Source organism: Girardinichthys multiradiatus, chromosome 3 (genome assembly GCF_021462225.1).
Source record: "Girardinichthys multiradiatus isolate DD_20200921_A chromosome 3, DD_fGirMul_XY1, whole genome shotgun sequence".
NCBI classification, from domain to species: Eukaryota; Metazoa; Chordata; class Actinopteri; order Cyprinodontiformes; family Goodeidae; genus Girardinichthys; species Girardinichthys multiradiatus.
The window spans coordinates 24,986,046-25,003,239 of record NC_061796.1 but is presented as its reverse complement, the minus strand read 5'-3'; the positions used below and the strand labels follow the sequence as shown (position 1 = coordinate 25,003,239).

Sequence of the window (17,194 nt, the reverse complement as noted above, 5' to 3'; positions counted from 1 at the left end):
AGACTTTACTAAGAGATAGAAAAGATAAGTTTACCTTCAATCCAATGTGTATATGTTTATCAAAATTGAAAATATTGTATTTATAGCATAGAAAAGACATCTATATGAAGATGTAAGTTGAGTGTTTAATGATTGTTTGGGCAGATTTTGATAATTTTAAACAAGCTGACCAAGCCTTACTTTAAATGCTTATTTTTTAGTTGTGATATTTTTTTCTAATGTTTCTGGGTTGCAACAGGAACAATTTTTTTGCTGTCCTGAATTTGTTATAAAAAATGAATGCCCAGGTTCTGAAAAGTATGTATATGTTAAAAATTCCAACCAGTGAAATCCTAACCAGTTTCAAATTATATAAGAAAACCTGTTTCATATTGTTACCAGTAGTTTAAAGTATCCTCCTCCTGCTTTAATTTTTTTAAACCAATATACCCTTCTGTGCTGCATTATAAGTTAACACAATGTGTAACTAGAGTGGGCTGCAAAAATAGTAACACCCTAGTGTACTTTTTTACATTTTGTCAAATTACAACAAACGTTTAGAAGGTGCTCTCACTGCATACAACAAAATGAAACTTTTTGGCCTCCATACAAAGTGCTAAGTGTAATGAAATGCTACCCACAGAAAGGCAAAGATATCAACAAAAACAATGGCCGATTGAGTACTTACTTGTGCTGCTGATTCTTCTGAATCTAAAATCAATTCTCCAACAAAATGCTCATTTCTCCCGTTTTCCAAGCAGTGTTTGCGCATGTTGTTGAGTTTCCGAGAACATACCGTCCACTAGTGATGTGGACGGGGAATTACACCATTTTCACGTTTGTACTGGTGCCGTGTGTATGGAGATTGTAATTAAGGTGTTGTCATGTAGATTTATTAACAGAAATGGGAAAGAAATCCTATTTTCAATGGGCTGTTGTCATGTAAACCAGGCCTAACTCTCTCACTTGTGTTTTTCCAACACCACTGCATTCATCTCACCTACAGCTTTTTTTGGGAACTTATTGTGATATCGCCCCACATAGCCGGGTGTTGTAATTGCATGGTGTTGTCTACAATGGTGTGAAAGCACTCTAGCACTGTACATCAGCCAGAGCTATCCCCATTGTGAAACATGGAAGTGGCAGCACAGTACACCAATCCTAAACATTCTGTCTAAACTGCAGTAGAGTGGTTTGATCAAAGCATATTCATATGTTAGAGTGGTCCAATCAAGTACAAAACTAAATCCAACTGTGAATCTGCAACAGGATTTCAATAGATAACCACAAATGTTCTCCATCAAATCTGAGAGGGTTTGAGCTCTATTTGCTACAAAGTATTCACTCAGAGTGGGGCTGATTACAAATTTACACTACGTACAAATTTTTAATTTGTAAAAAATATCCGTTTTCCTTTCACGTCACAATTATGCTCTACTTTGTGTTGGTCTATCTGATAAAATTTCAATAAAATTCATTTAGGTTTGTGGTTGTTTTGTGACAAAATGTGAAAACCTTTGCAAGGCACCCTCAACATCACATAACAGACAGAATAATTAATTATACAGATATGCTTTTATTAGAAATAAGACACATTCATATTGTGCTCTGAAAACTGTACATTAACAAAGAAGCGGTCCTGGTAAAATAAAATGGGGGTGGGTGTGGGTCACGGTTCGGGTCAGGGGACGGGTGTAAATGTCATGGGGGGTTGGATGTGGAGCTGTGGATCAGAAGATGTCATTGGAACTCAGGAGGGGTTGGGGGGTGTCAGAGTTTAGACAAACACAGATCTGAGTGAGTGACTCAGTGGTGATATCAAAACACACACAGTTACATTGCGATACAGAACACTTGTAGTCCAGTACCCTGATGAGACAGGGGGAGGGAATGGGAGGATCAGTATCAGAATAGTCATGTTCATATTCATAATTAATGAGAACAACTATTCTCAAGCACAGTAAGAAAGATATTTATAGGTTAAAATGCATTCTGTAGAACTCTGTTGAAATAATTACAATGCTATACATCAGGACTCCAAATGAGCCTTGTGCTTTTCCTCTGTGCAGCCCCCATTCTGCACACAGTTTGCCCAATAACATCACTGCCATTCATCAATAAACCAGATATATGAATAGTTGCGTACTCTTCCTCCGTCTCTCAGGGCATACAGACACAAACCGTGCTCTTTTAGATAGGATTTCCAGACTGCCAAAATGTTGAGCATTTCTTGTTTTAAGGGTTCTTTTACATTATCAACACCAACCAGCATGTGATTGCTGAACCAGGCTCCTACTGGATGCACTGCCCTGAAGGTCCGTTTTGGGAAGGCTTTGATGATGAGGGCCGATTAGTGCATGAAGCCCACACATGGTCCACCTGCACACCATTGTCTCTGAATTTTTCCCCAAGATGTCTTTTTTTACTCTTCTTATGACCCTTCTGGTCACAGTCATGTTGACCTCGGTATGCTCCAATCATTGTGTTTCATCAGCACTGAGGAGCAAGCATCAATGACGAGCAGATCGGTGTAGTCTTTGTAGTCAGTCTCCTCAAACAATTTTAACTTTGCGGCATAACATCAGCAACCATGAGGAAACACCAGGACAGAGCTAAACATTAATGTAGCAACAGTCTCAATAGTGGGAAAAAGAGACATAATTATGATTATTATATTGTAACCTTTTATTACAGGGGCGACATGGCATGATTACCTTTGCTATGCTGTTTATAACATGTGGATGATGCACATGTAGACGTAATCTGTCTCTTGTCATGAGCCAGCCAATCAATTACAAGATGATCAGTTTTTCGCTGACATCAAAACATCAAATAAAATGCAAAATGAGAAGTCATGTTCCTCTTCGCTCTAAACTTGATTTTTCAATATTTTGAATGTCATCCTCAGCCCTCCTCCCCTTCACATCCTTGCAGAGGACTCTACCACGTCTTGTATTGAGCATGGCAGTGTGCGGGTGTATGTGTGTGTGTGTGTGGTGGGTGTTCTGACAGCACTGGAGAAGACAGGGAGCAGCAGGGTGTGAGGCTGGGATTAAATATCAGACCTCCGTCTGCAAGTCCATGATCTCCTGGCCCACCAAGGGAATAGTAGCACTGGTCTTCTCCCACTCCACTGTCTGCAGCTCCAGAGGGGAGGCGGCTACAGTTTCCAGCTCCTTCCTCACCCAGGATGGGGGTGAATGGGGTTTGCGGATGCCCTCCCATGCCCTTTTACTTGGGGTCTGCTGCTTGTCCTGGGGAAGGGGATATGATGAGAAAGCTTGTCATTTTTACATCTCCCAGAAAAGTTTGCCTAAAGCGGGAATGACCAACTCCAGGTTTCAAGAGTTGGTGTCCTGCATGTTTTTAAACTTGTCTCTTTTGAAACGCAACTGAATTACTGACTGAATTATGTTCTCAGCATGTCACCAAGTAGGCCTCATAATGAACCAGTCATTTGATTGAGGTAGGCTAAAACAGAGGAATATCTAAAACATGCAGGGCACCGGCTCCTGAAGATTAAAGGTGGCCATCCCAGGCCTAAAAATTACTAATTTCCAAAATAAGTTTAATCTTAATATAAATCGAGACACATTTATTCCTATGTACTGTGCAGGGGGAATGTACAGATTTATTCACCTTTTCCTTTTTTGTAACATCTAAATGTTTCAGATCATCAAACAAATTTTACCATCAGAAAAAGGTATCCTGCGCAAATAAAAAAGCAGCTTGCAGTTGGTTTCATTTATTGAAGGAAAAAAGCTATCCACACCAAGCTGGGCCAAAGTGAAAGAGTAATCAACCTAGCATGTTAAATCATGAATGAACTGTGATTAACCACGTTTATTGAGAAAGCTGTGCATAGTTTCAGTAGCCACACTGTACACACAGGAAATCCCTTAAATAGACTAAATAAACACTGAAACATGAAGCAGACTAACAGATCTCACAATGCAATACATCATGCTCCAAACTAAAGAAACTTCAGAACAGATGTGAAACAAGGTCAATAACATCTATAAATTTGGAAAGGGTTACAAAGCGATTTCTAAGGCTTTGTGACATCAGTCAACCACAATGAGGGCCATGTTCCACAAATAGAGAAAACATAGAGTCCTTCCAAATCACTTCTGGGACACCAGTGCTCATCCAGGAAGTCACATAACAACCCAGGATAACATCTTAGCACTGCAGGCCTCACCACCTCATTTAAGGTCAGAATTCATGATTCAACGATAAGAAAGAGACGGGGCTAAATTTGTCTCCCTGGTAGAGTTCCAAGTCTAAGACCACTGCTGACCAAAAAGAACATAAAAGACCAGACTTACATTTGAAAAAAAAAAACATTTTTGTTATCCTACAGGCTTTTAGGAAAGTTCTGTTGATTTTCGAGATCAAGGTGGATCTTTTCTGGAAGGTGTTTTAGACGCACACCTTCCAAAATGTGGCACAAGCAGTTCTAATGGGTCAATTGCTTTACACATAGAGCCAGGTTGGTTTGGATAGCTTTGTCCCTTAATAAAAGAAAGAATCATCTGAAAACATCATTTTATTTTAAACTCAGGTAATCAGATGGTGGCAAGGAAGCAAAGGTAGGGGGGACCTGTAAGGGAGCAAATACTTTCACAGTACTGTAAACACACAAAGCAATATTTGTTAACAGTATAATACATTTTTCTTATCTCAATGAAAATGGTGGTTATGGAATATATATCTATACCTTTGCAAAAAATGGAACAAAAACTCTTTTTTACAGTGATCCAATGAAAATATGAAAAGTAAGGAAAGCATGTGCACTTTCCATTAAAGGAGATCAATGCAAGCATGAGGTGGCATGAATGTCCCCCCGCCCCCCCTTTTCTTGTTGAGTCAAGTCAACAATATTTTACAGGTGAGGAAATAATTTTGCTTCGTTTATGACATCTATTCAGAGCATGCTAAACAACCGCTATCCCAATATGAAATACTAGAAGCAGAGAAAGAGTATGATCCTTTCTCCTCCTTCCATCAGGTTGGTTATTTCCCTTTCCCTAAAATAGTGGCTGATATCATTCAGCCTAATAAACATGTGGTCCTTGCAGGTCCATTAAAAAGTAAGCATAGGCCGGCATGGGATTCTGACAGTGTTATCATGGTATTAAAGCCCAAAGTCCAATACAAATGAAAGAATGTGTAATATGTTGTAATTGCTTTCATTTTAGATGAACATATAACATAAACCAGGTGAGAGAACAGCGACATTTTACAAATAATTTTGGTTAACAGCTGAGGCAAGTATACAGGTCCTTCTCAAAATATTAGCATATTGTGATAAAGTTAATTATTTTCCATAATGTAATGATGAAAATTTAACATTTATATATTTTAGCTTCATTGCACACTAACTGAAATATTTCAGGTCTTTTATTGTCTTAATACGGATGATTTTGGCATACAGCTCCTGAAAACCCAAAATTCCTATCTCACAAAATTAGCATATCATTAAAAGGGTCTCTAAACGAGCTATGAACCTAATCATCTGAATGAATGAGTTAACTCTAAACACCTGCAAAAGATTCCTGAGGCCTTTAAAACTCCCAGCCTGGTTCATCACTCAAAACCCCAATCATGGGTAAGACTGGGCTACAGGTGCCGCATTCCCCAGGTCAAGCCACTTTTGAACCAGAAACAGCGGCAGAAGCGCCTGACCTGGGCTACAGAGAAGCAGCACTGGACTGTTGCTCAGTGGTCTAAAGTACTTTTTTCAGATGAATGCAAATTCTGCATGTCATTCGGAAATCAAGGTGCCAGAGTCTGGAGGAAGACTGGGGAGAAGGAAATGCCAAAATGCCAGAAGTCCAGTGTCAAGTACCCACAGTCAGTGATGGTCTCGGGTGCCGTGTCAGCTGCTGGTGTTGGTCCACTGTGTTTTATCAAGGGCAGGGTCAATGCAGCTAGCTATCAGGAGATTTTGGAGCACTTCATGCTTCCATCTGCTGAAAAGCTTTATGGAGATGAAGATTTCATTTTTCAGCACGACCTGGCACCTGCTCACAGTGCCAAAACCACTGGTAAATGGTTTACTGACCATGGTATCACTGTGCTCAATTGGCCTGCCAACTCTCCTGACCTGAGCCCCATAGAGAATCTGTGGGATATCGTGAAGAGAACGTTGAGAGACTCAAGACCCAACACTCTGGATGAGCTAAAGGCCGCTATCGAAGCATCCTGGGCCTCCATAAGACCTCAGCAGTGCCACAGGCTGATTGCCTCCATGCCACGCCGCATTGAAGCAGTCATTTCTGCAAAAGGATTCCCGACCAAGTATTGAGTGCATAACTGTACATGATTATTTGAAGGTTGACGGTTTTTGTATTAAAAACACTTTTCTTTTATTGGTCGGATGAAATATGCTAATTTTGTGAGATAGGAATTTTGGGTTTTCATGAGCTGTATGCCAAAATCATCCGTATTAAGACAATAAAAGACCTGAAATATTTCAGTTAGTGTGCAATGAATCTAAAATATATGAATGTTAAATTTTCATCATGACATTATGGAAAATAATTAACTTTATCACAATATGCTAATATTTTGAGAAGGACCAGTAGATATACTAAGTAGAGATATCTGTCATAACATTATGACCTGCCTGCTAGTGTGTTGGTCCACGAATAGCTCCCAAAGCAGCTCTGACTCATTGAGTCATGGACTCTGCTGGACCCCTAAAATTGTGCTGTTGTATCTACCACCATGATGTTAGCAACAGATCCTTTAAATTCTGTAAAGGTGAGGTGGGGCCTCCTTATATTCCACTTGTTTGTCCAGAACATCCCAGATGCTGAATTGGATTGAGATCTAGGGAATTTGTGGCCAAGTCATAACTTCTAACTTGTTATGCTCCTCAAAGTATTCCTGAACTATCTTTGCTCTGTGGAAGTGTGTATTATCCTGCTGAAAGCCGACAGGGAATACCACAACCATGAATGGTCTTCAGCAATGCTTAGGTGAGTGGCATGTATGAAAATATAATCAACATATTTGACAGAACATTGTCCAAAATATCACACTGCCTTTGCCTGCTTGCCTTTTTCCCATAGTGGTATCATGTGTTCCCAAGGTGTGTGACACACATAGATACACCCAACCATCCATTGGATGTAAAAAAAAAAAATTGATTTATCACACAAGCTCAGGTTCTTCCACGGTCCAGTTCTGTTGCTTACTTGCCCATTGTTGGGTTTTTAGTTGTCGAGATGGATCAGCATAGGTGCCCTGACTAATCTGCAGCTTTCCAGGCCCAAATGCTACAAGCTGTGATGAAATTATATCTGACACCTTTCTATCAGCATCTTCTTAAACACTCGGAGCTACACTCACTCATTTGTTGGGACAAACCACCCTGATCGGCATTCACTCCCCATGTCCCTCAATGAGGTTCCATGGTCCTCCATGAACCACGTTAATTGCACACGGAAGAGCAGGAACACCCCACAAGATCAGCAGTTTTGGATATGCTCTGACCCAGTCATAACAAACTGCTCCCTTTAAAACTCAAATCCTTACAATTTCCCATTTTTCCTACTTCTTTGGAGACAAAATGTTCACTTGCTGCCTAACATACCCCACCTACTGATAAGTGCTGTGATGAGGAGATAATCAGTGTTATTCTATTCCCCCACCAGTGGTCATAATGTTATGCCCCATATGTGTAAGATCGTAAGAACTACTCTTTGGCAAGACCAAATTATGTCTAATTTTACGTTGATGGATGAATTTGTATTTATTGTTGAGCAACATTTTATCTAAACTATTGAATATATTTAATAGTAAGGCATTTATGATACTAATGGCACATTTATATTATTGTGCATCTTAATTTGCTTTCCATTAATCAACAAATGTGTAGTTTATCAGACAACAGTGTTAAACAGTCTGCTGAGCGCATCATATACAGATACAGGCACATTTATTGATACCCTAATTACTGATTAAAACATTGCTTTATTTCTCCAAACAAGGGATTTTATTAAAGCAGTTCTCTAATGAATACCTGCATGCCTTTAGTATGTGATAGAGCAGACAAATACACTTATAAAAAGAACCAGAAAAGAGCAAGAAGGTTAACTCCAAAGTTTTTGTGAGGACATCTTGATGGGACAAAAACTGAAGCTTTTAGTAAAGTCAAATCACCTCTAGGTTTACAAAAGGAAAATCAATATTTTCGTGAAACAAACACCATACCTACAGTCAAACAGAGTAGACTTGGTTTTGTTTTGGGGCTGCTTTGCTACATCTGACCTGGGGAACCTTTCAACTGTGCAGGGCAGGATGAAGTCCCAAGCTTACAGAGGCATCCTGGAGTTGATCCTACTGCCCAGTGTCAGAAAGTCTGAGTGACAGGTCCTGGGTTCTTCAATAGCCCAATTAACCAAACATACAACTAAAATAACTTAAGAATGGTTACGAATAATTATGGAAAGATCTGAAAACTGCATCATAGAGACAGTCCCCTTCAAACTGGAGACGGCCTGTTTGTAGTAGTTTGGTGAGGAAGAGTGTGCCTCCTTCATTACCTAAAAAGTTACACCGAGCGCCTCAAACAGGGCTTATTTCAGAGCAACCGCGGAGCCAACCGAAGAGAGAGAGCCTGGTGCGTGTGTGCGTTCAGGAACAGGCAGAAGCAGAGCGATATAAACCAATTCTGAATGCTGAATCAGAATGGGCTAATTGTAAGTTACAGCTAATCACTTATTCACTCAGCAAGACATGAGGTAGAAGTTCACTCTAACGAGCATCATCAGGGTCATGATGAGGGACCTTTACCTGAGCTACAGGTAAAGTTAAATGATCTGTGATAAAAAAAACAGTAGCAACCTTCTCTGTGAGCTTCTAGCCGGATTTGCATCATAATGTGTGAATACCTGGTCTTTTACTTCAGTCAAAATAAAAGCATTTAATCCTAACGTAGCAGAACACATTAAAAGGTTCTTCAGATCAACACATTGCACCTCATTGCTGCAGCCAGTGTTACAGTCTAGTTCTACATGTAGACAGAACCAGGTGTTGCTCAATAAACCAGGAAAATATCTCCTGGTTCCAGTAAGACGTAGTAGAAAGAGCAAAAGTAAGCCTCCCTCTTCTCTTTCATATCTTCTGTGCTGATTCTAAACATACAACTCTGGGTTTAAAGATGCAGGATAATTAAGAAATAAATCATAGCAATTAAACACAGGTTAAACATTGATTAGTTAACTATTTTATTTTTCTGAATTACACATGTAATATTATATAAACTAAACTAATTAAACAATTTACTGAAGGTGAGACATATATACCATATGTATACAGTTATTAATAACTGTAATATAAGTACTGATAAGGTCCAGGATAAGGCTCTATGCTTGTTTAGGTGTGGGGTTGGCAGGGTGCCCGGTCTTTGGCGGGCTGGCAGGTTGTGCTCGGCCTGGAGAGGTTGGCCTGCCCGGCCCGGCTACCCACTGGTGCATGTTTCTCTCTCATGGACTGGCGGGCTGTGGCTGCTGGCGTTGGCCGAATGGTTGGGCGAGCTTGGCGGGGTGCTGCTATGGCTGTTGTGTCCGAGGGGCGGGGGGCTGGGGGTGGTGGTTGTGGCTTAGTGTGGTTGCAGCGTATGAGGTGGGGGGTTGTATCCTCTTTTCGGATGTGTATCACTGGCATTTAAATTGGCTGAGCGGTGAAGGTGGAGCTGGTTAATGTTTCTCCCTAGGCTATCGTTGCGGTGGCGGTGATGTGGTGTGTTTTTGTGGTTGCAGGGGGCATGGTGTCGGCCGCCGACCCCGGATGCATGCCGCTGCTCGGGGACCTCCTGCCGGTTCAATCTGTCTTGATGTGGGGTCGGGGGTTCTGTTGTGAGCATGGTGCTCAGTTGTGTCTTCTTTGTTGCGCCTGTGGGCAGAGGCTGAGGTGGCGTTGTCTGTGGGTGTATCTTCCGTCGGCTTTTCGGGGATGAAGCTTATCTGTGGAGTTGTGCCCCTGTGGGCATGGGATTCATAGTGTTTAGGCTCTGGGGGATGTGTTCGATATCTGTGTCTTGGGGTGGCCCTGTGGGAAGATTCATGTTGGGGTTCATGGGGGTGGGGGGCTCATGGGGTTGAGATCGGAATTCATTGGGGGGGTTGGGACTGTTTCATCCTGTAGTGGCTCTGGGTGGTGGGCTCGTTTGGACAAGGAAGACCCCTCTTTTTGTACATGTCCCCCTCTGTCGATGGGGATGGGGGTCGTTGGGGACTGGGGTCAGGGCGGGGGGTTTGGGCTGGGGTTGCTCGGCTTCGTTCGGAGGCGGGACTAGTCTGGGCAGATGCTGGGGTTTGCAATCACTATTTGCAGTTATTATTTGCAAACTCACAGTTGAAGAGTACCTATGTTAAAATTGAAGACTTCTAAAGACTTTTAAAGCATATACAGTACAGACCAAAAGTTTGGACACACCTTCTCATTCAAAGAGTTTTCTTTATTTTCATGAGTATGAATATTGTAGCTTCACACTGAAGGCATCAAAACTATGAATGAACGCATGTGGAATTATATACTGAACAAAAAAGTGTGAAACAACTGAAAATATGTCTTATATTCTAGGTTCTTCAAAGTAGCCACCTTTTGCTTTGATTACTGCTACACACACTCTTGGAATTCTGTTGATGAGCTTCAAGAGGTAGTCACCTGAAATGGTTTTCCAACAGTCTTCAAGGAGTTCCCGGAGATGCTTAGCACTTGTTGGCCCTTTTGCCTTCATTCTGCGGTCCAGCTCACCCAAAACCATCTCGATTAGGTTCAGGTCCGGTGACTGTGAAGGCCAGGTCATCTGGCGCAGCACCCCATCACTCTCCTTCTTGGTCAAAAGCCCTTACACAGCCTGGAGGTGTGTTTGGGGTCATTGTCTTGTTGAAAAATAAATGATGGTCCAACTAAACGCAAACCGGATGGAATAGCATGCCGCTGCAAGATGCTGTGGTAGCCATGCTGGTTCAGTATGCATTCAATTTTGAATAAATCCCCAACAGTGTCACCAGTAAAGCACCCCCACACCATCACACCTCCTCCTCCATGCTTCACGGTGGAAACCAGGCATGTTCAACTCTTCTGGGCCGCACAAAGACCCGGTGGTTGGAAACAAAGATCTCAAACTTGGGCTCATCAGACCAAAGCACAGATTTCCACTGGTCTAATGTCCATTCCTTGTGTTGTTTAGCCCAAACAAGTCTCTTCTGCTAGTTGCCTGTCCTCAGCAGTGGTTTCCTAGCAGCTATTTTACCATGAAGGCCTGATTCACACAGTCTCCTCTTAACAGATGTTCTAGAGATGTGTCTGCTGCTAGAACTCTGTGTGGCATTGACCTGTTCTCTAATCTGAGCTGCTGTTAACCTGCGATTTCTGAGGCTGGTGACTCGTATGGTGACTCTTGAACCTCATCAACAGAATACCAAGAGTGTGCGGAGCAGTAATCAAAGCAAAGGGTGGCTACTTTGAAGAACCTAGAATATAAGACATATTTTCAGTTGTTTCACACTTTTTTGTTCAGTATATAATTCCACGTGTTAATTCAAAGTTTTGATGCCTTCAGTGTGAAGCTACAATATTCATAGTCATGAAAATAAAGAAGACTCTTTGAATGAGAAGGTGTGTGTGTGTATATATATATATATATATATATATATATGGAATTCAACTCTGCAGATTAAAAATTATCTGTTGTCTAAGTATGATTGAAATCATCATTTAAAGAAACTAGAAATGAATTCGCCCAGGCTAACTTTGGATGATATTAAAACTTGTTTGATGATGGGAAATATTTAAGTGTGAAAAACGACGCTTCTGAATCAAGCCAGTATGCAGGTCTTCAAACTCTTGGGTGTCATCTTTCTAATAACTGTTGCATTGTTTCGGTGTAGAGTGCTTTAGGCACTAATATTTAGATACCAATTATCAACTGAGTTTTTGTCATGGCACAAAACAAATAGCAGGAAAAAACACATTTATACATCCCCTTCTGGAGTAGTAATTTTGTTCTTGGTTTGATTGTATATGGTGGATTTTGATACTATTTCCTGTGACAGCTGTAAACGAACCATTACATCCCAGCTCATACTGTTGTTAATGCTGGAAATTGAACCAAAAACAGTGAAATGCAACATTTCTGTGGTGTTTCTTTGCAGCTAAAGATAAAATATTAAGTCCATGTGTTCATCAGCCATGATGGTTCACACCTTCTTTTTCATGCATCTATTTCATTGCCCTGTGAAGCTTTGTACCCGTTTTAGTTTTCATTAATATACTGCCACCCTTGCATTAAATTAACATTTCTTGCATCAACTGCATTTGGCTGCTCATCCCTATTTATTTGTAAAGTGTTAGTTTTTATCCATTTCTGAAGCTTACAGTAACATTGCGAGTAGTATTTCATTTATCTACAGCGCTTTTTCAGAAAAAAATACCTCTTAAATTATTTTGTCACATTAAAAACACAAACTTGAATGTATTTTACAGAAATTTTATGTGATAGACCAACTCAAAGTGCATACCACACATCAGCAAAAAAATGTGTGGTATGCATCTAAAGATGGCTTTATGTTTAATGTTCTGCTGGAAAGTGAACCTCCACCCCACACTCACGTCTTTTGTAGCCTCTAACAGCTTTTCTTCCAGGACTGTCCTGTATCTAGGTCCCAGCATTTGTGACTAGCTTCACTCTCCTTGCTGAAGAAAAGCATCCCGGCAGCATGATTCTGCCATCACCCTGTTTCAAGGTAGTGTTGCATGTAGGTTTCCGCCATACATGCTGTTTTTAGGCAGGCAAAAAGGTAAAATGTTGGCCTCGTCTGAACCTTCTTCATTTTAAGTGCATGTCTGCTATAGGCTTGAGTCAACAAAGACATTCCTCCTTCCGTAAAGCCCAGATTTGTACTGTGCCTTTCCCTGTCCATTTTCATTTAATGGATTTAACTGCAATCAGATCTACATACTCAGCATTTGATATTTGTGGTAGTACTACTGTACATGCTCACCCACAGCTTGAACCCACAGCTCATTTATTCTGGTTCTAACAACACAGAATAATAAACCACCATGTTTAGAACGTATGCATTGAGTGAAACAGGAGACCTGATTTATGTGTTAATCTGTGCTAATTGTTAGAGGAATAGGGGAACATTCATTACTGAAGAGGGGAAGGGGCAGAATAAAATCAAACTGTTTACACTCATGTTGGTCTTGTCGCTGCCGGTAGAGGACACACTCCATCTTTTGGCAGCTTTGGCATCAACAGGTGGAGACTCTCTATCCTTGTCTGCACTTTGAATCTTCCTGTTCAGGTCCTGAAACATGTCCTGGTGGCGTTTCCGGGTGTGCATTATTTTCTACACAGGAACATCGCACGTTACGTACAGGGTAAATAGAACAGACTACCATCAGTTCTACATCTGCTTTCTCTGCACATTAAATGTTCCTACTCTGCACATTACTATCAGCACTGGAAAATAAATTTGGTTAAAAAATGCAGAGGTCTTGCAAACAGACAGGCTTTTTGGTCTATGTTTAAGGAAGCAAAGAGTCTACAATTACCTCAAAGTCAAGCTCTGCATAGCGTGATTTTCGTCTCTGGAGGGAGATGAGACAGAGAGGTTAAAATGGTTTCTTTATTGGATGCCTTTTGAGAAGAAATACTCAAGTGTTTAATAGTGTAGCTTCACATGAACTGGTTTAGAAAAGGTCTTTCAGGGCTTAGGAGGAGTGAGTCAAGGGGGACAAACAAGCTCTGCTGTTGGTTATTCAGACCCCGCTGGCACAAGTTTGCAACAAACAGATTGTGACCGGATGACCTTTAGGTCAGCTGTCCCAGAGTGCTGAAGGAAAGCCTGACCTTCAGGTTGCCTGCCTCCCCTGGCAGCTGCTGCCTCACACGCCATTATGGAGGCGTGTTTTGCCCCGGAGTGAAAAGACACCAGCAGGCAGATGTCTGAGCCACTTTGTGCTGATCGGTGTGTCGTCTCATCCACGTGCTGCTATCTGCAGCACGAGCTCAGAGGAAACTAACCTTTTTAAAGATGGGCCCAAAAAAGCTGGGAGGCTTCTTGTGATACTGCACTTGTTATGAATGAAAGCAAGCAGCTCTGATATGCATCAGCTCAGGAATGGCTGAAGTGGTGAAAAAATGAAATGTTGTGACAGTAATTAATGATACTTTTAAGTATTCCTTGGATTGATTATTCAGTGTAATAATGTTTGCCTCATATGGTGATCATAGCTGGGAATCATTTCTCACTCTAATGCTGTGTTGGTTAAACACTTACTAGGCACAATAAATTATTCCAGAAAGCAATTATACTATTTAGCTGTTCCTTCAGCTGTTTATATTAATGATTACTTTATATAAAATAACAGATGCTGTATTATTCATGACTGATGCAGGAGAAGCAACAACTTGCTCAAAGTTATATGCTGAAGTTTCTGGATTATGACAGGTAGAAAAGAGGAGAAAATGTAATGAAAGGATGATATTTACAGTGTTTACAGTCAGACTGCTACAAAGAAAAATATATACATTCTAAATGTTCTAAAAGTATTCTATTTCATTGAACTAACCCCATCAGAATAACACAATATAATTGCTTCATGAGGTCACTTTCTGACTGAAGGATGACGGTCTACTGATCCTTTTTAGGGCCAAAATGTAGAAAACAATGTTTTATTTCCAAATACAGGTGTGTTCAGTCATTAATTCTGTATAGTATGCCTATTATAGATCCCACTGTGTCTACTGGAAGTAAATATATTTCTTTTCTACTGTATAAATATTTCTGTGTTGCCGTGTGAAGACAGCAATATTTTGATCTCTAATTATATTCATGGGAAAAACAAAGTGTACTCATTTTTATATGTATTGTTTTGTGAATCAGGATGCAATAAAAAAACCTCCGGTTCTTACAAAGTTTTAAAATGTTTTCAATCTCGTTTTAGGTCTACAAGAACGTCAAGCACATTTTATTATTCTTCCAGGATTGTTCTATATTTAGCTCCAACTATCTTCACATTAACCTCAACTAGCTTCATGGACCAGCTGAATAACAGTATGCCCACAGCATGATACTGCCAGCAATAGTTTTACTCACAGGAATTGAGTTCATTGGTGAAAATGGGCGAGGCCACATGGCCTCCTGCGACTGCAGCTGATTTGATGAAAGCAAGTAGACCTACAGAAGGTATCAGGAGCCGACAGTCAGGACAAGTTTGTCAGAAACTTCAGATACATATAATTTAAAAACGCTCTGAATGAGGCTCCAAGTTCATATTAGGGACATATTAAAAAGATTTAAAAAATGTAAAAGCTTTGTGTGAAAAATTCTGAACACTCAGAACAACATTATGTAGGTTGTTGAACCATCTTTTAGCAAGAGTATCTCTTAATAGTGAATTCGGGCCCTTCGTGGTGTAGCGGGGTAAGTCTTTGATACGGTGGCATCAGGGAGGGCATCTGGCATAAATAACTCTCACTCAAGTAGTGTGTGAGGTGTACTGACTTGCTGCGAGGGCCCCTGAATAAGGGAGCAGCAGGAAATACTCTTCTTTCATCTCTTAATATTTAATTTACTGATAAGGAAATGATAAAGGATCAATGGTTTCTTTCTGACCTTTGTGTGCACATGTGGGAACAATTTTTGAATCTGCACACCTATGTGTGTGAGCTCAGTGGCATGGAGGGTGGCAGCTTTTAGTTGATGGGAGCAGGGGCGGCTCTCAGGGAAATATGTTGGGAAACACTCACCTAGAAATTAACTCAAAAATAAAAATCATATGATGTTACTATCAAACTATACAGCAGGGCTTTCAGAGTTTTGTGCGGTGCTGCAGCTACGTCTCTAATAAAACTGTTACTCTGCCAACCCGACATGTTGGAGCCACCGGTCTAACTCTATATAAACAGAACACAGTAAGAGCCCCTTTGCATTTTATGTGGCTTTATCGTCACATTTGAAGGAAGGCTCGCTAACATTACCAACAGAGCAATGTGTGAAGCAGTTAGGAAGTTCTTTCTGCGATTATGTTTCAATATTAGAACAATAAGTTAAAGCATAAGCTGTACATAAGCTGGCTTTCCCTCATTTCAATACTGATACTGACTACATACAAGAGTAATGATTGGAAAAGTGAAATGACAAGGTCTACCAGGGATTTTGGGTTGGCCAAAGTAATGACTGACCTTCCAGGTGATAGGTTCAAGAACACACCTGCATGTGGAAATGAGGCATTTTGCCTCCTTTACAGCAGTTTTAGAATAAATGATATACAATTAGGGATGGGTACCTTTCACATTTGAACCGATACGATACCGATGCCCGGTACCTGGGAATCAGTATCGGTACTCAACAGTACCAGTTTTCGGTACTTTTGTGTGTGTTTATGTGGTAATAAATGTTAATTGGTTTATTAATAAAATCTCCAAATGTTTCAAGTTAACATATCTATATCTCAATATATGAACTTTAATGAATTTATCCAAACAACATCCAGCTGTTTGTATTGTAACATTTCAGTTATTTCAAACATTTCCCCTCCCATGTTGCTGGCTGCAGTCAACAAATCGCTAATGGATGCAGGCGTGCTAACGGTGTTGAATGCAGGAGTTGTAGTCATAGATCTGAGGATGACAAATTGCTCCAATTAAAGTGGAAGTCGTTTCTGGGAAGAAAACGTCTCTGTGGAGAAGTGCTCCACCAGTCAGAAGTGAATAAAAGGAGTGTCAAAAAGCTGAACGCAGGCGGTGAAAGACTGGACTCCAGGTTCAATATATCTATAAAAGAGAGACTATACAGAGATAACCTACAACTGAAAAATGCAAGGGAATCTTTCTTTTCTGAGATCATCAGCAAAAACATTAACAATGCTCGTGCATTATTTGCCACGGTCAACAGGTTATCAAACCCTCCTGTAACTGTAGCATCTGAACTCCACTCTACCAGGGCCTGCAATGAATTTGCTAAATTCTTCACTGAAAAAACCCAAAAGATCAGAGAGGCAGTCAGCACAACTGATTTTGACAAAATTTCCTAATTTCACCAAATAAACTACAAAAACTTCGAAGAAATCGTACAGCAACTAAGCTCTTCTTCCTGCTTTCTTGATGTTTTACCCACAGCTTTCCTTAAGAAAGCTTTTGCCTGTCATAACATCTGATTTAACACAAATAATGAACACGTCCCTT

At 40.6% G+C, this 17,194-nt stretch overlaps 1 protein-coding gene across 6 annotated transcripts in view; it reads right to left on the bottom strand.

Annotated features, from left to right (window-relative positions):
* Nucleotides 1-1,535: 1,535 nt before the first annotated feature.
* The window catches only part of adgrb1a (adhesion G protein-coupled receptor B1a), a 266,143-nt gene continuing 250,484 nt past the window's right edge, over nucleotides 1,536-17,194 (bottom strand). For 5 of the 6 annotated variants that reach the window (XM_047360511.1, XM_047360510.1, XM_047360505.1 and 2 more), the window contains 3 exons: nucleotides 13,558-13,593; nucleotides 13,194-13,352; nucleotides 1,536-3,233 (listed from right to left, as the gene is read on the bottom strand). In XM_047360511.1, coding sequence (XP_047216467.1) covers nucleotides 3,039-3,233; nucleotides 13,194-13,352; nucleotides 13,558-13,593 — 390 coding nt within the window. In that variant the 3' untranslated portion in view covers nucleotides 1,536-3,038. The remainder of the gene's footprint in view (nucleotides 3,234-13,193; nucleotides 13,353-13,557; nucleotides 13,594-17,194) is intronic. The other variant, XM_047360509.1, reaches the window with a different exon arrangement.